At 38.5% G+C, this 22332-nt stretch overlaps 1 protein-coding gene across 4 annotated transcripts in view; it reads left to right on the forward strand.

The window, feature by feature from the left end:
* The first annotated feature begins 12380 nt into the window (after positions 1-12380).
* The window catches only part of pou2f2a (POU class 2 homeobox 2a), a 93602-nt gene continuing 83650 nt past the window's right edge, over positions 12381-22332 (forward strand). For 3 of the 4 annotated variants that reach the window (XM_058619359.1, XM_058619362.1, XM_058619363.1), the window contains exons 1-2: positions 12381-12642; positions 18537-18634. In XM_058619359.1, the coding sequence (XP_058475342.1) occupies positions 12599-12642; positions 18537-18634 (142 nt within the window). In that variant the 5' untranslated portion in view covers positions 12381-12598. Of the gene's footprint in view, positions 12643-15790; positions 16561-18536; positions 18635-22332 lie in introns of those variants that run through there. The other variant, XM_058619361.1, reaches the window with a different exon arrangement.

A 22332-nucleotide genomic window follows, 5' to 3' on the forward strand; every position in this document is an offset into this window, starting at 1 on the left:
TAAGGGCCTAACCCTAACCCTTAACCTAACCATAAAACTAGGTCTTAACCCTGATTAGGGTTCTATTAGTTCTATTAGTTCAGTATTTTGTACACAAAACAATAAAGTGTCTTTGTATTGAATTCTTTAATTTTATTGAGGGAATCATGGGGAATACAACATGAGTCATATTTTCTAATGTAAAAACACAGTCAGGATGCGACACAACCATCATATGAAGTGCAAATGTCACAAACACATGCCTTAACTTAACCATCGCAGTTAAAGTACCTAACCCTAACCATAAAACTAGGTCTTAACCCTGAAAAAGCCCTTTTAAGTTGAGGGAACCAGACAAAAATGTCCCCACAAACACACACAGATGTATTCTTCTTCAGAGACATTGTCCCCTTACCTTAACTATAACCAGTTAATGCTTAACCCTAAACCTTAACCCAAGCACAATTCAAATCTCAGCTCATGAGCACATGAGGTTCTGCCTCATTAAGGACCAGGTTTTTAGTCTCCATGAGGACTACGGGTCCTGACAAGGTCAATGTGTATGACAAAAAAGGTCCTTAAAAGGTAACAAATACAAGAACACACTTTCTCTCTTTCTTTCTTACACACAAACACACACACACACACACTTTCTCTCAATCTTCTACCCGATTACACCCACACACTAAAACCCCTTTTCTGCACACCTCCCCAACACACTCATCTTCTGCCTTCCCTAAAACCCCTTTTTTCGTTTCCTCTAACACACACACACACACACACACACCCACTCCTCCTCCTCCTCCCCCCCCTCCTCTCAGTAATCTGGCTGGCCCGTGGCCTCCTCTCTCGCGCTCCACTGTTCTGTGTGATAGAATATCGATCGGTTTGCCTCGACTCGCTGTGGAGCAGCAGCAGGAGGAGGGGAGAGGAGGGGGGAGGAGGGAGGGGGCTGTAGGGCTATAGGAAGAGTGTGTGTTTGTGTGTGTGTGTGTTTGGTGGTGGTGGGGGGGGGCGGCAGTGGTCAGACATGCTCCAAGGTTGTTACCACAGCAACAGCAGGATGGGTCAGAGGGTTACCATGACGCCTAGGTCGCAGGGTCAGGGGGAGGGTCCTGGAGGGCCTTGTTCTGTGTGTGTGTGTGTGTGTGTATTAATAGGAAGGGAGGGAGGGAGGAGGGGGGCAGGTGGAGGAGAAAAAGAGAGAGAGAGAGAGGTGTCCAGTCCATCTATATTGGGTGTGTTAATAATGAATGGTGGTGTATGTGGTCGCTGTCTCTTTCTCTCTCCCTCCATCTATCTCTCTCCTCCTCCATGTGTGTGTGTGTGTGTGTGTGTGTGTGTGTGTGTGTTTGTGTGTGTTGCACAAAAAACCCCACACACACATAAGAAGCAGCAGCAGAGACTCAGCTCAGTTCAAGTCCACTTTGTTCACTGTTGTCTTTTTATTTAAAAAATAAACCTTTTCATAACGACCCGTCGCCCAGTCGTGCAGAAAACGACAAAAACCATCTAATAAACACTAAAAAAAAAACGGGAAATAATTAACAAACGATTTAAATGTGGTTTTTTCCTCACATTCACATCTATTTTCGTAAAAACGAGTCATAATCACTTTTATGACATATTTACAGGTGAAACTGGGGGACGATGCTTAAAATCATGTTCTGTTGCTTCAGTCATTTTGTTATTTGTTGTTAAAAAACGGAATCAAGGAAAATCCGGTCCAATAAAGTGCAAAATGTCACAAAAGACACATTTGTGTTGTGTTAGGAGTACGGCGAGAGGACACACACACACGTTGAAAATGTCCCCCCCCCCCGTGTCTCTCTTGTGTCCTCAGCCACGTTGCGTTTAATTAAACGTGTTGGACGACAGAAGGAGGAGGAGGAGGAGGACGAGGTGAAGAGACACTTCTCACTTCATCTGTCTTCGCCGGCATCGCTGATCCCATGGTCTCCATCATCATCTTCACCATCACCGTGACGAAGACCACGGCAGCTGCCGCACAAAGACGGAGACACAGAGAGAGAGAGAGAGAGAGAGAGAGAGAGAGAGAAGAAACAGGTGAGATTCTCTGACCCTGTTTCTCCTCAGAAAACACAACTAAACGTGACCTTTATTGATTTATTTATACACTTTCATATATAAATCAAAACAAAACTATACGGTAAATCAATAAATATATTATTGCAGTGTGATTTTCTATTATTATACGCCAATGTTTATTAATATTAATGTGACAAGTGGGCGAATTAATCACCTGAATCTGCAGCGTAAAAAAAAAGTCAAATGTTTCATCTCAGGTTAATAAAAATGTAAAATGTGACACGTGTTTGTCATTTTCTCTTAAAGACGTTGAAAACAGGGCTCACGTGATCTCATTCGTCTACATACAAGGCCCTGATTGGTCAGAACCCACCTTTCTCAAGTCTCACGTCAAATTTTATGATTTATTTTACTGAAAATAAGTGGTAACAGTTACCAACATTTACAAAATCCCTCTCACAGTAACATCATGTAGCTCGTACACCAATAATCATGTTTTATGTTCAAAATGTTGAACTATAACTGTATCTCTGCTTTAAAACTTAAGCTGTATGAAACCACAGTTAAGTGGCTTCTTCAACATTTACTTTGTAGCTAAAATGTGCTCATCTTCAATTAAATGACACTCATTTTTAACACGCATACATTTTTCTATATGTTAACATGGTAATATTTTTATCTTTTTGTGTATTTTGGGTAGAAAAAGGGTAGAAATAAATAAAGTTTCTGCATTTCTGCATTTAAATATCAAGAAACGACAAAACTAATGTTGAATATTTCGTCAAACAGTGCACTGATATTAGCCAAAATATTCATTAAATTCATAAAAATCTGTCTTGATTTTTATTTGGTCGCCTTTTAACCATTTCGTTGCCTGTAAATATCCAACGTGTTGTGTTTATTTGTCACTAACTTATTCCGCGCTGCTTCCTGTCATACATTTTTGAGGTCACAGTCTGGGTGATGATGTTTGTTTGTGTCAGTGTGCCACAGAAAACAATAAACCATAAACCCTTTAACCCTTAGTGCTCACGGGTTACACGACTCCTTATATGGACGTCCTGGGGACCTGGTGTGTTTATACGTCACATCTTTAGGCTTCACATGTGTCGTTGAGTTCTAAGTTATGATTCCTTTTATATTGCATAAACATAAAGAAAACATGCGAGTAGTGATAATTGTGCAGGAGTCACAAATTAACTGTTTTTCTTTTATTTTTGTGCATAAAAACGAGCCAAATTCAAATTGTGAATTGTGTTTATATAGTTTCATTAGATTGCCTTGGTTGTGCTGAGAAAAAAAAGGATATAAGGCACATCATTATAGCCTCTACAGTCTTTACAGATTAAAACAGTGGGGGGGGGGAAATCAGCCTAAATGCTCTTGTGTTTCTAACGCAGCAAATTCTACAAATGACCAGAAAACACACACATGAGATGCTCCTCAGATCAGATTACACAGGTGTTGTGCTATTTTCCAGTGGTTGCTCTGAATGTAACACGGGAGGCGCCAGCTTCGGTGTTTAAAGCAGTGAGAAAAGTCGGAATATAAATTCACACCCAGCCTGGACTTATCTGGTCAAAAGCACCTTATATAGGACCAAAAAGATTTGCTTCTCCTCACATTTTTAAGCCGTCTGGGGCCAAATAGGATGTGAGAGTCACGAGGCGTCCGTGCAAAGCCAATCTCTGAGCGCCTTCTCTCTCTCTCAGTCTCTCTCTCTCTCTCTCTCCGTTTCCATATCCTGCTGCATTACAGCCGCGGGTTTTATCACACGGCGTCTGTGCAGATACACGTCAGCGCCGCTCGCTCTGTGAGGTTTTAACAAAACTCTGTAGCGTGAAATCAACACAAATACAGACGTGAGTTGGAAAACTCACTCACTCACTCACTCACCACAGAGTTCTACGAGGATGAAGCCCTTCTGCACGAAGGGTGGTCCCATGTTGTGATACAACATGATGCTGCCGAGGAAAGAAAGAAAGAAAGAAAGAAAGAAAGAAAGAAAGAAACACATTAGATTATTTTTGCTTTGTTTGTAATGTTTTAGTGCTAATTTGACAAGTTCTTGGTATTGGTTTGTATTAATGGTTTTTTTATTTGGTTTTATTGGTTTGTATTATTTATTAGTAAATGATGCCATGGAAATCATTTTATAATACTTTTTTTTTTGACACAGCTGAGAAGTTGCACTCCAAAGAGAGTTGGAAAAACGCCTGTACATAAGTTTCCATTTTTTGGCCTTACTTACTTTAAATATGTTTTATACTGTTCACATTTCAACGATAACACACAAAATCTGGTGTTCATGTACACCAGACATGAGGGTTTATAAATGTACAGTTTTTTTCTTTATTGTAATTTGTTAATACACTATTTTAACATGTAATAAATTGTAAATAATTGCAAGATATTGAAGGTTATTCTGAGAAAAATGGGTAAAAGGACATTTTCTGGCCCTTTTATGGTTAAAATACGTCCAGGTGGACATTTTGAGGCTTTGAGGGTTAATAAATGTCTATGCTACAATGTATAGGAGGCTGAATATCGTTTAAAATCTACATGTGCATTAACACAAGCGAGAAACGCATATATGAATTGTCACACAACAAAATAGGATTGATGGGATTCACCAGGCAACAGTCATTTGTGGTTTTATTTTTGCAAAATCAATCTTGATTAGCATGATTTTATAGAATAAAGATCAATTATTCAATGAAATTAGTGTCAGATTAATTGTAAAAAACCCTGTAACAGAGACTCAAAGTCAGAGATTTAATCGTTTAAGTGGCTGGTTTTATAATCTATGTTCTATGTACAGTATGTGTCTATTAAAGGCAAACAGATTGATTCTAAATGTAAATGTAGAGAAACCCTAATGATTGAATACATTTATTTATTAATATGTTCACTCGTACATGATTAAATCTGATGTTATGGCTGCTCCACACACTTTCCTCTCCGTGTTACCATTGTTGTGATGATTTAATGAAAGGCAACTTTTTTTTGTGGAACATGTAGTAAAAGAGAGATTTAAATCCCCTTTTTTGAAGTTTAATGTCTATATATTGGCTTTTTATGTATCTAAAGCCTGTTAATATGTTAAATATTATTTGTTGTTTTTGAATAATAATAATGATGATAAAAAAAAACAACAACAATGTGTGGTCAATAATCGAGGTACTTTACTTGATGACCCCCCAGGTGAGGACGACGAGGAACAGGTCCCTCAGGTGATAGTTGAACTTGGCGTCTGGGTATCTGTGAGAAAAAGTTGCACTGCTGCAGTTCAGCCATTTGTCCACACGGGGGAGCTCGAAGTCCTGGAGCAGACACCACTTGCGCAGGGAGCTGCACGACAGGAAGTGTGTGTGTGTTTACAATAACCTCATTTTTATAACATTTAAATCATCTTAAAGCCGTTTTTAATAAACGAACTATAAATTTAATGACGAATCATCAGAGTAAACTGGTTTATAATGTGTAAAAAAAGCAGGAATACGTGCAGTAAATGTCCGTGTTGCGTTCACGTACCTGACTTTATTTAACAAGAGAACCTTCAAAGCTTCTGTTTCTATTTGTACAGAAATATCCATGTGTTTTCTCCTTTATTCTTCTTTTCGGCAGGAGCGGGAAAAACGCGATGTTTTTGTGCTGTTTTCTTTTCTTTTTTCAGTGTTTCCTCGTTGACATGAAGTGACTGGAGTTTGACGGGAAATCACTGCCCATCTGGCTCACACAGTCGGAGGGAGGAGTTCAGAGGTGACTTAAAGAAAAACAAACACTCACCTGCCACTTTATTAGGTACACGCGTTCAACTTCTTAAGAAGGGTTAACCCTAACCTTATAAACTTTTAATTATATCAAGTTTCCCCTATTCATTTATCCAACTCTGCAAGTATGTCTATAGTTTAAAATAATATTAGTGATATATACTGAAGGCTGTCATGTTACTGTGTGAAGGTTGTTGGGGGAACGTTCTGAGAACCAAAAGACAACGTTTTATAAGTGTTGTATGAAGGTTGTGACAAAAGAAAGTGGTTACGGGAACGTTCTGTGAACCTTTACAAAACGTTCTCTAAAGGTTGTCTGGAGGTTGTGACAAAGTAACTTTTTGAAACCAAATGTGCAACCAAAAATGACACCAAAACAAAAACAACCACAGGAGAACATGGGGGGGAACTAGGAACCCGCAACCAAAAAGTAACATTCTAGGAACCTTTAGAGAACGTTCTCTAAGCACAGGTTGTGATTGGGCTTGTGATCGCAGGCTTTCAGCAGTGCTGTCGCCAAATACACCAGACTCCTCTGTTAAATATTGAGCTTTTAGACATTTCCTTTGCTAAATGTTGAAGATTAACGCTTGTTTTCAAGGTGTTTATAACTGATCTACAGTTCGGCATTTTTGGACGTCGCTTGGAACCTCAAAAAAAACACCAGGTACTATCACTAATAAAAAAAAAAGTTGTCGAGCCGAGCTGTGCTGGAATTGGGTAGTGGACCACATGAAATTGATTTTAGGGCCACATGTGGCCCATGGGCCGTGAATTTGAGACCTCTGGTCCAGACAGCTCAATGAACAGGAAATAGTCAGGGGCTTGGAGTCGCCGTCCGGCTGGAACTCCTTCCCCAGGTTTTCCCCCGTCGACATACGACAAAATAGTTATAAGCATCTAATATTTGTCAGATTATTCTGGTCCATTGAGCTGTCGCTCCAAAACTCCGTAGCCAATCAGCAGGCAACTTCCTAAGCCCCGCCTACGGTCAGAATCACAAAAAAACAAACCATGGAGCAATTAAAGAACAAGTGAGGGAGCGCAAACACAAAAGAGTCGGAGCAAACAAAATTCCAATCATTTCAAACCAAAAAGTGTATTTTCAAACAATAAAATGCAATATTTTATTAATCATTAAATCGATATTTTATTTGCAATTTGTGTATTTTGATTTTGTGGTGGCTCATTTTTGTTTGCTCACTTCCTAAAGTGTTGTTTGATCACATTGACACAAATCTGATTTCATAAATGAGAAGAAGTTTCTCACTGCATCTCTAAATTCTGACCTGAGAAATGTTCAGAGACAGATTCTGTCTTTTCTCCTTTAAGGATGTCAACAATGTGTTTTCTTATTTATTTATTTTGTCTGTTGACCTTAATATAACTTTTATTAGATGGAAGAGAAATCACTTTGTGGTGCTGCTGCTGCTGCTGTTGCACACACACACACAGCACCTTCACCACCACTCCTTTTTTTGGGGGGGTTTGCAGCTTCAACTCAGTCGCCATGGAAACAGCTAAGATGCTGAGTGCAGGAAAGGTACAGTGTGTGTGTGTGTGTATACAGTAGGTATAGGTATAGAAATCCTCCTGTGAGGGAAGTATACATGGAGAGTGCACACAGCTTGACACTGTTTACTTCATTACACTGACTTCTTTAAAAAAAAAAGAATCCATTTTTACTCTCGTCCTCCACTCGTCCTCTTTCATCAGTCCTCACGTCCTCCCTCTGTCCACCACACACACACGTTCAGTAAAAAGCATCTTACATCACAATGAAGATTTTTTTTGGACCCTCAGCCTCAGCGTCTCTGAACACCTGGCTGTGTTAATGCCACGCTCCCTCCCTCCCTCCCTCCCTCCCTCCCTCCCTCCCTCTCTCTCTCCATTCAGCAGCACAGGAACCCCTCTCTCGCTCATTTCTCTCCTCTCTCTCCCTGTCTCTCTTAAAAAGCCAGATGGGCCCGAGCTGCTTTTATTCTCGAGGCCCGGTGCACGTGCCGAGGACACACTGGGCCTCACAGCGTTTAATTCACAATCTTTAGACGCCTCCTTCCTTTAACCCCCCGTGACCAACACCATCAACTCCCTCCCTCCTCTCCCTGCTCTGCCTCACTCCTCTCTTTCTCTCCTCCGTCCTTCCTCTGGCCCCCTCTATTCTCCTCTGCTCTATTATCTCCTTCAGTCGCACTCTTCTCTCTGCTCTTCACCGCTCGCCCTTTTCTTCTATTTCTGTCAAGTTTCATTTAGTCTCTTCTATATTTATTTTTTTCTCCCGACCTCTCTGTCCTCTCCTTCCTCCTCTGCTCGGTTCTCTTTTTAACCCAAGTCACTCTGTGTTTCACATAATATATAAATGTGTGTATATACATCTGTCTTATGTCTGTAGAAGAAGAAGAAGAAGAGAAAGAGCCGTAAAAGGAGGCAGATGATGACGCACTAATAAAGAAAAACAAACTATTGTTTGAAAAATGCTGACGAAGCATTTCCTGTAAAAACAAGGAGGGGAACAAGAACAAAACCAAAAAGAGGAAGAAGGTAATGACAAAGAGGAAGAAGCATGAATGTCCAGGTCATGTGACTTAACGTGTACAATAATTTTTTTTTTTTTTTACCATTTTATTGATATAAATATTGCTTGTATTTTCCAGTAAAATCTACATCTGCTGACGACTGGGAAACTCCAGGAGCTACAGACGCTCACTGTGGTGAGATTCTTCTTTTCCCCTCATTTATTTACATATTTATCTCAGATCATTTGCTTCTTTTTTTTTAAATGCACACACAAAGAAATTTGAACTCTACATGAAGCACGACAAGTGACGTTTCTGATTTACTGCTAAAAGGATAAAAAGTTGTTTTATTTGTACAGTGAAAACTGGTTTCCTCTGTATGAACCTAAGATACGAAAAGATGATTTTTAACTCCAAATTCAGACAAAATAAAGTTGTCAAACTACTCAAACTGTAGTTAGACTGAACTTAATTCATCTGAGTGTCACAGATTATTTTTTATTTAAAGGTTTGTCAACTTTTAATACGGCAAAAACCCATTTGTTGCCAGATACACTGGGAAGAAGTTCATAAACTTACTAAACTAAAGTTAGTGAGTTACATCAAACTTCATGTAACCTGATCACTTGAGTCTGTTTATGTTTGCGTATGCATGTCATGTGATTGTGTTAATTATTCCACTGTATGTTTGTTATGGACCACCCCCCCACCCCCCCCCCCCACCCCAACACACACACACACACACACACACACTCTCCAACATCCCTGCCCCAAAAACAAGATATTCATGTCACAGGAGTTATAACCTTTATGAAAATGGTCAGATTTCATCTTTATCCAGCTGATCTCACTGAGGTGACAATCATGTTTTTAGGGTCAGTTGAAACAGAAACAATCAAAAATACATGTGCTGTGACGACATGAGGAGACACCGTTCACTCATTCACTTGTACATGGGAAAAGGGGAAGATGGAGTGAAAGAGGTGGCTCATTATTTTGCAGGATGAAGACGAGGAGGTGGAGGAGGAGGGAGGCTGTGTGGTTGAATGGCTGCCTGCAGGCTCGTTTGACCTCCTCCTCCTCCTCCTCCTCCTCCTCCTGAACCTGACAGAGATGCTACTGCTTGACATTTCACACACACACACACACACACACACACACACACACTGACCACAGCCACAGTGTGTCCAGCAGCAGTTTGAATTGACCGAAGCCCGTGTGGAACAGGATTAAACGCAGACGTTAGAGGATTTCTTTTTTAATATCGTTTCCTTAACACGTTAATTAAGATGCCTTATTGTCACATACTTGATACCAATGTCACACAATGTCAGGAAATCCTTTGTCTCGGCTAAAATAAACGACCGATGAAAACAACAGGGCTGTGAAATCATTTGAGGTAGTTTGATTTCAGTGGCATTTGAAGACACCCACACATGGGATGGATGGGATTATATATTAACTTTTGCAGATGAACAATGAATTGTTCATGGGATTGTCCATTTTTGTCACAGATATTATTGTCAATATTTTCTGTATTTGTGTTGTTTATGTTAGTGTTTGAACTGAGCTGTAAATGAATGGTTGAGTGTTTGTTGGCCTCCATTTAGATATTTCTAACCTGTTTGAATAAAGATTTGTTTAAACATGTCTCAGTTTAATAATTTCTCTCTCTCTCTCTCTCTCTCTCTCTCTCTCTCTCTCTCTCTCTCCATCTGTTTGTGTGTGTGTTTGTCTCTTCTTCCCTTCTTCATCACTGGATACAGTCATGCTGTTGTTGGTTCCAGTGCAGTGTGTGTGACACACACGGGGTGTGTCCTCGCGCCTGCAGCAGCCTCTGCAGATTATTTAGTCCTGACTTTAACTGTTATTGAACGCAGCCCTCTCGCTCTCTCTCTCTCTCTCTGTATTTATTCTGGATTAACGTGGCAATAATGAGGTTACTGATGTGGAGGCGGTGCTGAGGAAATCAATGAACACGGAGTTAATTGTGGGAAATCAATTAAGGCCCACACACACACAGAGAGAGAGTGAGAGAGAGAGAGAGAGAGACGTCCACTGTCCTCCCGTTTCAACACTAACTCACTGAGTCCATCACTCTTCCTCTATCTCTTTGAAACACACTTGCCACTAACTGATGTCTTTACTCTTTTCTTTGCAGTAGTCAAACATCCACGCGTGACAAACCTTTTTTTTTTGGAGGTTGCAGTTAAATTAATGGACCTCCCTCTCACACACACTCACACACACACACATAAACACTCGCTGCACCTGGACCCGCGTGGACAAGGGACACGTGCGCTCTATGTGTCTTTGACCCCCAAACTCACCTATAATAATCCCGATCAATACATTGCTTAGGCAGTAATCCGTTCATTGCCATGCACACGTGTAGGTCAGCCCACACAAACACTCACTCACTCTCACACACACACTCACGTTTTCAAATCCTTTAAATCCAGTATGAACTTTTGACTTCAGGTGAAAACATGTCAAACATCACAGCACAACAACAAAATTAAATGAATATTTCTACTGTCTTTGTTGCGTTTTTTGCGTTTATATTTAGAAGTCAAAGTTAAAAAAAATCCTAACGTTTGCCACCTTAATTATTCATTATTATGGTATATTTAATTAATAACACCACATTATTATGTTTTGGTCGATGTCTGTAGTCAGTAGATGGACACAAAAAAACAGCAGCACGTTTTCCCCACAGTTAAATCTTGTACATTATTTATAAACATTTTATTATTTAAAATATTCAACATATTATTTTGCACTAACTTTAGCCATGTTTACTTCTCGTTATCATGTTTGATTTAATTTAAGGAAATTAAATATGTATATGTATTTTTGCCCATTTCTGTGAATCTTAATTTTTTCATACTGATTTAAAACAATTATTTAATTGAATAACAGGTTTTTCGTTTTTCCTATTAAAATGTGTCCCACTCAAGTAGTTTCAAGTAGCGTTTTATGTATTTTACACATTTAAATGGACTTTATTTGCTTATATGCAAATAAGACACAAACGGCGAAAACTATGATTTATATTATCATTGATTATAGATTTATTTACCAAACAACATTAAAACATACTGTTTTTTATCACTCGGCTCGAATTTGCGTTTATTTTATTGATTTATTTTATGTATGCATTTCATGTAAATGTCGTGTCGCGCTCGCGCTGAATGAACCGGAAGATGTTTGTGCGCCTGTGAGTGAAATAAAATAATAATCATTGAATGAAGTAGTTTTATTAAAATCAGAAAATTAAGCGTGAACGAAATTTAATGTATGAATAAATTATCTAAACGAAATTTAACAGATATTACAGAATAAAAGAGGGACAGGGAACTCTTTCAATGTCATTTTTATGGTTTGTTTGGTTTTTCTTTCTTTCTTTTGCATAAATGACAATGATGTTTTGAACTAATATGCATCAGGCTCACATAGAGTTCACGAGGTTAAACTCGGGAGGGAGACAAATGTGAGTGAAAATGACCAATAAAGCTTTCAAAGCGTCATTTGTCATCGATCGATTTTCGGTCAAAAACAAAAAAAGAAAGAAAAGAAACAAAAAGAAACAACGACGGTTTGACTTTAATTTGAATTGATGAATAATAACCACAGTGTCATGTCTGGAGGACACGTTTCTCCTCATGATCACAACTATTTATATTTAATCTCTGTGGCACACAGATTATACACGTTTATTAATATAAACTTCATGATACAGATACAGATTCAGTTTGAAATATATGTATATATGATAAAGACGAGGGTATAAATGTCTCTTTTCCCATACATTTATTTCATAAAACTCACGATGAGTAGGAAATCATAGTAGAAATTGTCTTACTGCTCTTTTTAAAACATGCAATATTTACATTTTATGTTTTGTTGTTGTTTCTGCTTGTGTTTTAAATGTTATGTTTTTGCATTTGTGTTCAATGTTCCATCAACATTTTTTTTATTAATTTAATTAAAATCCTCTTTAAATGTGTTAATTTATTCTGAAAAACGTAAGTTAATGAAACAGGAAACAGTTGTACATGAAGCTTCCGGTGTCAAAGAAAACGCAGAAAAACGTCGCTATTGTTATTTTCATTTTGTGATTATTTTCAGGCACTTCTCACTTTTTTGTTACAGACTTTTTTTAATCAATTTGGGTGGAACCTTCTGTCTGAGCCCTGACCCCTGGGTCAAAGGTCAGTCGACCAGTCTCCACCATCCCTGCACTTCATCGTCATCGGCAGCAGAGGCAGTAGCAGCAGAATGACAGTCACGCAGGCGGACAACAGACTAGGTTTTATTCACGGGTAAGTAGCCGGTAAACACAGTAATACACATATTTTCACATTCTTCTTAAACACCGCGAAATAGTGAGATTTGAAGCGTAAACACGGGGCTAACCACACAGTTAGCGGTGTTGTTTTTTTGCTAACGTCACTCGGTGGTTCTCGTTGTTGCTAAGCGACACCAACATTTGATTTTAATATTCAAATTATCCCAAACGTCAGCTACAGTCTGTAGCAGTTCTAAATACCAAACAATCCTTCAATTGTTTGTCTTTTGTCAAAATGGACGTGGAGTTGACTCTTTTTTATTTTTTATCATGGCAGCCATTTTGATAGTTTAGGGGAAAGAGAAGCCCAGGTGTAAATAACCGCATTAATGAAGGCAGGGTTCTGTTTAGCTGGCTTAGTTTATGGCTACATATGGCAAGATATTTTATTTATAAGTTTGATTATCTGGAACTACCATTACAGATATGTGACGTCATTTTTACAAGTCTTAATTTCTTTGTGACTGTAGTTGTAGATATGTGACGTCACTAGGCAGAACTACAGTTACAGATGTCTGCAATTCGGTTTTTACTAGTCAAAGTAATGTCACAGATATCTGTAATTCAGTTTTACTAAAATGTCAAAATGGCTAAACTTTTGCCATTCATGTGTATGTGGTTTGTCATTATACTGTAGATATCTACAATTCAATTCTGAAAATGTACATTTGACGAGTAAGAATGAAGTTGCAGACGATTAAATGTTAAAACTGCTTGCCATATGTACATGGTAGCTGGTTCAAAGTCCCACTGTCCTGACATACATGAACTGCATGGAGCCATTTTTATTATTATGTTATTATTGGTGTGTTTTCCCTGTTCAAACGTGTCAAAATGGCTGCTGTAAAATGGGCTTATCTTTGCACGGCAGCCATTTTGACAGGTCAGGAGGAGGAGAAGCACGGCTGTAAATAATGTCCATTTAGCTGCCTCACTTTCAGAGTCTATGCTGTTTCTGACTTTTCTTAACTGTAGAAATCTGAGACATTATTTGTGTGTTCATGAGTAACACTGACACCCTGTTGTTGTCAAAATGGTTGTGGTTAAAAACGTTAGAGATGGCTGAGTTCCATTTTCCTCTGTCTCATGGTGCCTATATGCCGACTCATTTTCTGTCGCACCGTCCTGTTGTACATGAACTGAACAGAGCCGTCAATTACGATTACTACTAACAAAATATTCAGTTTTTTGGCTGAAATGTTTTAAAATAACTGCTGTGACAAAGGTCTCTGTGTGATGAGCTTCCAGTCAAACACCTGCATGCAATTACTAATAATAGTACTAATGTACAACAGCGCCTGTACTTTCTGAGAAGAAAAAAATAGCACCTGATGTTTCAGGGAGTCTGTAACTAAACCAGCCCCCTAAAATGCACCCTGACTGGTTTTCCATGTGATAATGACTTTTAATTTATGTATATTGTGGATTTATTTGTTTAAAGCCCATTTTAATAATGGAACAGTTGTCAATTAATTTCAGGAAATTGTTGGTTTTGTGCCATTTCCTCAAATTGTTATAGTGTGACTTGTCTTGCGCATTAACTGCACACAGGATTGTAAATGAATATAAGGTTGCATATGAACAGTTTAGTGTAAATTTAGGGCTGAACCTGATACTTTAGGGCATAAAGAAATCCTTAAACTTTAAATTAAAACTAATTATAGTTGTCAATAATAATTAACAATAATTCATTTTATTTATTAGACAAAATGACAAGTGATCTAGCTGTTTTGGATCTGGTTGTGTGTGTCTAAGCCAAAAATCTGCCCACTGCAACTCTTCAGTTCTGTGTGAAAACAGCAGATTTGGCAACCCTGTCCGTCTGCACAGTGGTGTGCTGTAGAAAGGTAATTGTGACCAGTAAGGACAGGTTTGGGTAGATTGTTAAAGTGGACAGCAGAAATGATTGGGGTGAGTCAGCTGCTGCCCCCTGACCTCTTCTGTAGGCGGGTCCTGATGAAGGCCCAGGTCAGACCGAGCTGTCCTGATCAGATCCTGCAGAGGGAGTGTGAGCTCATACCTTATACTGACCCACAACAGTTTGCAGCTTGGATTTGCACGTTATCTTTGCACTTAATTTATCTTTTCATCATGAATTTGGTGCATATACTGTATCTGTCTTTTGTACAGATTTACTGGTTTTAAACAGCGTTTACAGGGTTTACTTTGTTTTTGTCATCATTTGATGTGTTCTTGTGTTTTGCAGGCATTTTTACTTCATTATTTATAATGATCTGTCCCATTCCTATATCATATCTAGTGCATTGTTGAAGTTAAATTAAATCAGCTTCAGTCCATTTAAACCTGTATGTAGCCTTGTGATCATATATGTTATTTAGTTGGATTTAACTTGATTCATGTGTTTCACCATTTGAAGTAATTTCTTTTAAAGTTTTTCCAAACATTTTCTTATTTCAGTCAGGCTGCAACTAATGGTAATTATTTTTGAATAATTTTTCCCAAGCGTCAAAACGACGTCTTCAAATATCTTGTTTTGTTCACAAACCAGTTATATTCATTTTACTGTCACAGAAGAAAATAGAACATCAGTCAGATCATTTTATTCAAAGAATCCACTCAAAATTAGTTAATTTATCAAAATTGATAAATTATTGTTGTCATCTTTTAATAATTGGTTAATCGATTTAATTGTTGCATCTCTAGATGATGTCTTACCTGATTTTAAGTACATTTCAAAAACAAATTGAATGTATACCTGCTTTCAGACCATGAAAATGAATGTTACTCTCTTATTTCCCTGCTCTGAAATTTTTTCTCATTTGTAAAAAAGGATAAAGCAGTCAACTAGAAAGCAGTTAAATAAATAAATAAATAAATAAATAATCCCTGTGACTAAGTCCTTTTTTCCCCCTGACGTAAAATGGCTTCCAGCTAAGTTCAGATTTATGAGCGTCACTGTGATTAACCACCATCATCGTTGCCACCGCACATCGACTCTCGTCACGGCTCGTATATTGACGTGTGTGTAAACCTCGTGATCGTCGTCGTTTTGACCAGCGTCCCTGGATAAATAGTGGAAATGAAACTCGGGGGGGGTCAGGGGAAAACAGCTACTCCCCTGCATTGATTTCCAATAATCTGGTCATTGCTTGTCTGATCCGCAGGAATCAGGGAAGGTGTGGGGGGGAGATCGCGGACTCGTGTTCCGACGGTCGTTGCCGTGGTGACTGGTGTGGAGATAATGGCAGTTAATGAGATATTAACCTCCGAATAAAGAAGACGACGGGAAGTGATGAGGTTTTGAGCCAAAGACTAAAGACGGGCTTTGTCACTTTATGACCTCGACCTGATCAATATTGTTTTGTTATTCCACGGCAGTAACAAGCACCGTGACCTCCGTCCCTGTGAAGCTGTGGAGGCAAATCCAATTGCTCCGTGTAGACACACATGCACACTCGCACACACACATTAGAGCACATATTTTCACATACTTAAGCACAACATCAACAAAATCTATACAATTTTTTACACGCACACAGAGCAAGGGAGGATAAACTATTTCCTGGCCCAATATTTGTAATTCGCAATTTGTAAGTGCAATAAATGTAAAAAAATATGTTGTTATGATTCTTATACATTAATGGGCAAAAAAAATAATCAGATAGATAGATATGACCTGACTCCAAACACACAGACACAAACTGAGTGATTGTTGGACGGCCGCTCATTGTCCAGCTGGTTTGGATGTAAGCGAGTGATCGAGCCCTCCAGGTCAGAGGTCAACTTCATACCAGACGCCTGACCTCATCCACCAAAGGTTGACCTCTCCGGGCCACGATTGTGTGTCTGTGTGGAGGAGGAGGGAGGTGTTTATGGAGGAAGAGAAAAAGGAGAAATTAGGTGGATGATGAGGTGAAAAGTGAAAGTTAAAGTGAGTTGTTTAATAAAAATAAAGTGTGACAGAGGACAGGAGGGAGGGTTTCAAGATATTAGGGCTGTAACGGTTATTTGATTACTAAATAACTCGTCAACTATTTTGAGAATAAATAGTTTGAGTGTTTTTTTGATTTTTCAGCTTCTTAAATTTGAATATTTTCTTTGCACCATATAACAAAGAAATCATTAAAACTGATTCATTTTGGTTTGTGGACAAAAACAAGACATTGAGAACATCATCATTTCCACGTTTGGGAAACACCAATCAACATTTTATCACATTTTCTGGCATTTTACAGACCAAACAAGTACTTGATTAATTGAAAATGTCATCGACAGATTAATCGATTATGAAAATAATCGTTGCAGTCCTAAAAGATAATGATGTTATAATTTATTTTATTCAATTCACATTTCAAAAACCTGAGTTATGGTATACAGTGTTATTTTTTAACATTTATATTTTCTAGAATGGTGATTATTATATGTTATGTTATTGTGAATATGGTACTTGTATATAATAATAATAATAATACATTTTAGTTACTGGCATTTTTCAAAGCATAGAGTTGAGAGTTAACAATTTGTCGATTACACTAGAAGAATAAAACTAACACATGTTTACATTGTATAGACTCGGAAGGAATTTATATGAACATATGGAATAAAAGATGTGACAATATATAGACTCTTAACAACATTTAGTCTTGGCTATAGAAATATGTATATATTAGTAATACAATGTTGTACATGATGTCAATATGTATATTTAGGTTCTTTTTTTACATTGATCATGTGTAACACATGTTTGGTTCCTACTTGCTTTTGTTTTCAGGAGGAAACTATAGAAAGTGACAGTGGTTTTTGAACGTGAGCTTTTGAGAGACTGAAGTTGTAGGATGTGGGAAATGTTCTGTCTTGTCGGTCAAACTACTGATAGAAAACTAAAACTGGATTAAATTAGTAAAGGGATGAAACTGATTTAAGAGAAGCCGAAAGACGGCAGTGACAGATTTGTAGCTCGTCACAGTAACAGATTTTTAGCTCCTCCTCCTTCATGATTGGCCTCTTGGTCCTTCTCAGTTTTACTCTGCCATCTTTTCTTCTTCTTATCTCCTTCTGCTCCACCATCCCTCCATCCCTTTATCACTGCCGTTTTTCAGGCGAAATTATCACCTGACCTTGACTCATGACCCCCTGTAACAACACACACATACACACACACACACACACACAGGTTTGTGCAGCTATTCTTCTCAGGACACTGCATTGGCTTCCATTCATGTATACAGCCTAACCAAAGTGTTATCCCTTACCTTAACTATTCCAAAAACAGTTAATGCCTAACCCTAACCTTATCCTATCTTAATTGCCCTAAAGTTAACCAGTTCCTCGGAAATAAGATTCAGCCTCATTAAGGACCAGATTATGGTCTCAATGAGGATTACTGGTCCTGTCAAGATCAGTGTTTATGACAGGAAAGGTCCTAAAGATGTAACGAATACAAGAAAACACACACACACAGATCATTACTGTTAAAGACGACCTGTAATCAGGTGAACATCCTCACACTTGCGTGTTCTCTTGGCCAGAAGCACCAACTTCTTCTTCTTATTATTATTATTATTATATATTTCCCTGTAAAGAATAATTTTATTGTTTGCATTGTGTATTTTTAAAAAGAGAAAGTTTTAAAATTTAAATTGCATTGGGATCAAGACAAACACAAGCACAATATGCAAAAAAATTTTTAATGGACAATGTTTGAGAATAAACATTTATCTAAATATGACAGATTTAGCCATTTTTTTTACTTCCTAAAAAGATAAATAAAAAAATAGCGATTTAGATCAAATATTAAACATTAAAAAAAAAAAAAATCTGCCATGGTAACACTGATGAAAAAACAGCAGGTGCAGATAAAATTATTTATTTATTCTTTTTTTTAATATTCTTTTCTTGTGTTTGCAGCAAAAGGGAAAAACTACGACACAAGGATGTTGCCAGAAATCTGCGTCATCATCTCTCTTTCACACTGATCTCATCATCCTCGACGTTCAAAGATGAAGGTGAGTCGGAGGAGGAGATGGAGGGTGGAAATACGCCTGACCAAACACTTGTGTTTCCATCCCTCTCTCTCTCTGTCTCCCCTCCTTTTCTCCCCAAAAAACATTTTTTCCCTCCTTCTAGCTTTCGTTCACCCCCTAATCCCTCACTGCTCCACTGCATATGTTTCCTAATCCAGGGTGTGTGTGCTTGTATTTGTTACCTCTTCTGGACCCCTTTTCTGACACAATCACTGTTCGTGTCAGGACCAGTAGTCCTTGTCGAGACCAAGACCTGGTCTAAATAAGGCAGAACCTCATTTCTTAGGAACTTTGGAGCTAAAATGGGAATTGTGGTGAGGTTAAGGTTGGTATTAGGCATAACTAGTTGTGGTTAAGGTTAGGAATAAAGCTTTGTTGAGGCTGTCCAGATGAATGGACTTCAATACAGTGTCCTAATAAGACTAGGTGGACAAATCTGTGTGTGTATGTGTGTGGGAGGCCTGTGAACCCTCCCTTCCCTCCGTCCTTCCTTCCCTCCCTCCCTTCCCTTTCTGCTGGTGACTATAATGCTGTAACCTGCCTCCATTCCTCTTTCTTTTCACCTCTGTGTGTGTGTGTGTCCCTCTCCCTGCAGCTCTTATCATTAGACAGCAGCGTGGACCTGACTGTCTTCGCCAGCATCACCAACCTCATCTCCTCTGATTTCTGGAATATCTCTTAGTCTCCCCCCCTCTATTCTTTTTAGTTTTGTGTATTTCTGAAAAAAGATTCAGCCATTTATCTTTGAAAATAATCAATATTTCCATGATCAATGATATAACCCAGTTTTTGTTATCCTTCCGAAGGAAACGTAATTACCCTCCAGTGTATGTAAAAAGAAATTTGTTTTTCTATGATAAAAATTGTGGAAAATCATTTACTAAACTAGCAATTAAAGTGGTTAAATGCTGGAAATAGATTTTGGCCTTTAAAATGATCAGGACCGTTAACTAGCAGTTTTTAGGGAGTGAACATTTGTACTTATAGTTTGCATGAGAGTTTAATAATGCACCCAAATGAAGCTGTGATTAATTTATCAAACATTTATCTCAGAAATGGCTGGTTAACGTGTTAACCTTGTGACTTGGTGATTTGTCATTTTTAAGACGTCGGTCGCTGTATGAATGCTTTTTGGAAACACTGCTGTATATGTTTTGTCACTTTCTGAATGAATTTAAAATTATTTTCTCTCTTGAACATTTGATTATTTTCCTCTGGTTTCTTTGCTGCTCATTCATCCCGTCTTTCCCTGCCCCTGGCTAGCTGTCTTATTTTCCTCTCAGGTGATTTCGTTCTCTTCTCTTCTCTCTCATTTCAGCTGTAACACACACACACACACACACACACACACACACACACACACTAGCACACACGCTTTTTGTCCAGCTCTTCCTTTGCTTCACCCCATTACTGAATAGTATTCCTGGAGCCTTTTGTGGAGCCTTGTATAGGCACATGCCAAGTCAAGTTATTTCGGAGCGGTTTCAATGGAATTACCCCCCAAAATAATCTCCTTTTGCTCCCCGGAAAAGAAAAAAAAAAGAAAGAAGAAAAAAGTAGAGAAAGGGATGGAAGAATAGAAGTGAATAATGTAAAATGGAGCAGCACCCTTGACACAGTATAAGCCTGTAGTTCCACACTAGAGGAACATGGGAAAATGAAAAGATCAGAGAGTCTGCATGTTAAAGAAGCAATAAGGAATCTGGATATGAATTGTGGATAAAAGCGTGGATAGAGGAGTTAGGTATAAACTCATTTTAGGCTGAGATTTATGAGATTATACACCTTTTTATCTGATGAGAGAACTGCTCCAGGCTTAAATTATCTTGCACCAAACAGCTGTAGGAAATGTCTTTTTACAGGTAATGACATTAAGTGGCAGTAATATTTTAGGAAACTGCAGCTTCTACTAACTGCATTTAATTGATTTTAGTATTAAATTAGCCATAATAATTTGCAGCAAACAAGACTTTGTCAAAGCACAATTAATATATAGTGACAAGCGAAGCCTGTAACAAAGGAATACATTGAAATTTCTGCTTCACCAAATTTCGTAGCCATTAGTAGCTGTGGGGCTCAAGGGCCAAAATAATTAATGTTGTAAAAATGACTTATGGCTGTTGTAAATGATCCTTAAATGAACTGTGACTCCTGAACCACTGTGAGTTTATGTGTTCTGATACATTTTAACAATGTTTTTGTTCAAACTCGTCACACATTTGAGTCTTTCCTTTTCATGTCTTTGCTAATAACTGCAGATTTATACACAGAAAAAAAAAATTCTAACTCAGAAAAAGTTTCCAATCCAGTTCATTGAGTTTTTTTGTTTTTGCTCTAATTTAAACTCCAAGCTCTAGTTTTTCTGTCTTTCTTCTTTCTTTCAAACATATCTCCAGGCTTGGCATTCGATAACAACGCTGTGTTTTGCACACACAGTGTACAAATGTGACCACGGATAATAATTGAACAGTACTATGCAAATGACTGACTTTACATAAAACAAATGAGACAAAAGTGTAATTAACAGTAAAAAATAGCAGTGTGTTTTTACAATTGATGCAAGTGGCAGCAATTTTGGAATCCCTTGTCGCGGTTTGTCAGGTTGCTCTGACTTTCTAAGTTTCTAAATCTGACCTGGAGCTCTTCAGTTGAAAACACACCATAACTCCAAATGTTTGCTTAGCAGCAGTGGATGGAATTGTTTTTAAAAAAGATTGTTCCAATTTGTGACACATATCTAGCTTATGTCTGCGGGAGTTGCACATACAGGTCTCCACATGAGTGTATAGCTGTGTTTCCATCATGTACGGTTGAGAACAGTACCTTTTCTTGGTAGGCGGGCTGTGGGCTGTGCCCGATGGCCACGTCAGTGAGATTGCAGCGTGATGTTGTACTGGTGCGACGACAATTAACGCGACACAGCAGACAATAATGGAGGACATTTGTGGCTGTTTGTTTCAACAAGACGTCAAGCTTTGTATGAGTATAGACTGCTGGCATTGAAGAAACACCGGTCACAAGGGAGTGATGTTTTTCTGTCACCCAATCAGCTGACTGTTGTGAGTGGAGCTAGTCCATTTCACTAGATGAAAACATGGCTTATATCTACCGCATATACTCCATTAGTTTCTGATCAAGTAAATGTTGATGCACTCATTCATGTTTTAAAGCATAACTATTCTTTTACATACGTCAGTTCACACGTGTGAAGGCGTGTGGGCCACCTTATGTGTGTTCATCAATACATATATATATCCACGTGCGTGTCAGTGCCAAGTGTCATATCGATAGGTTAATAGCCGCGGTGTCAGATTCAGTAACTCTCTGATTAGTTGACAGTTCACTAATCCACACACCATCTTGAGTTATTGGCCCGGCCCATTGATTTCTAGCCTGCCAGCCAAGCCAGGAGGAACTCGGGGGTCGTAAGAGAGCCTGCTGCTATTGATTGGCCCCAGATCAACCCCACCACCATCTCCGCCTCACACAAACACACACTCACAGCTTCGCGCAGAAAATCCTCTGGATAGAACTCTGCACTGGCTGCCATTCATTCGGGTAAAATAAACAAAGCATTCCTAACCTTAACTGTAACCAGTTAACCCTGACATTAACCTAACCACAATTCATTTAACCAGTTCCACAGAAGTGCAGTTCTTGTCTCATTACGACCAGGTTTT

Source organism: Solea solea, chromosome 20 (genome assembly GCF_958295425.1).
Source record: "Solea solea chromosome 20, fSolSol10.1, whole genome shotgun sequence".
Lineage (NCBI taxonomy): Eukaryota > Metazoa > Chordata > Actinopteri > Pleuronectiformes > Soleidae > Solea > Solea solea.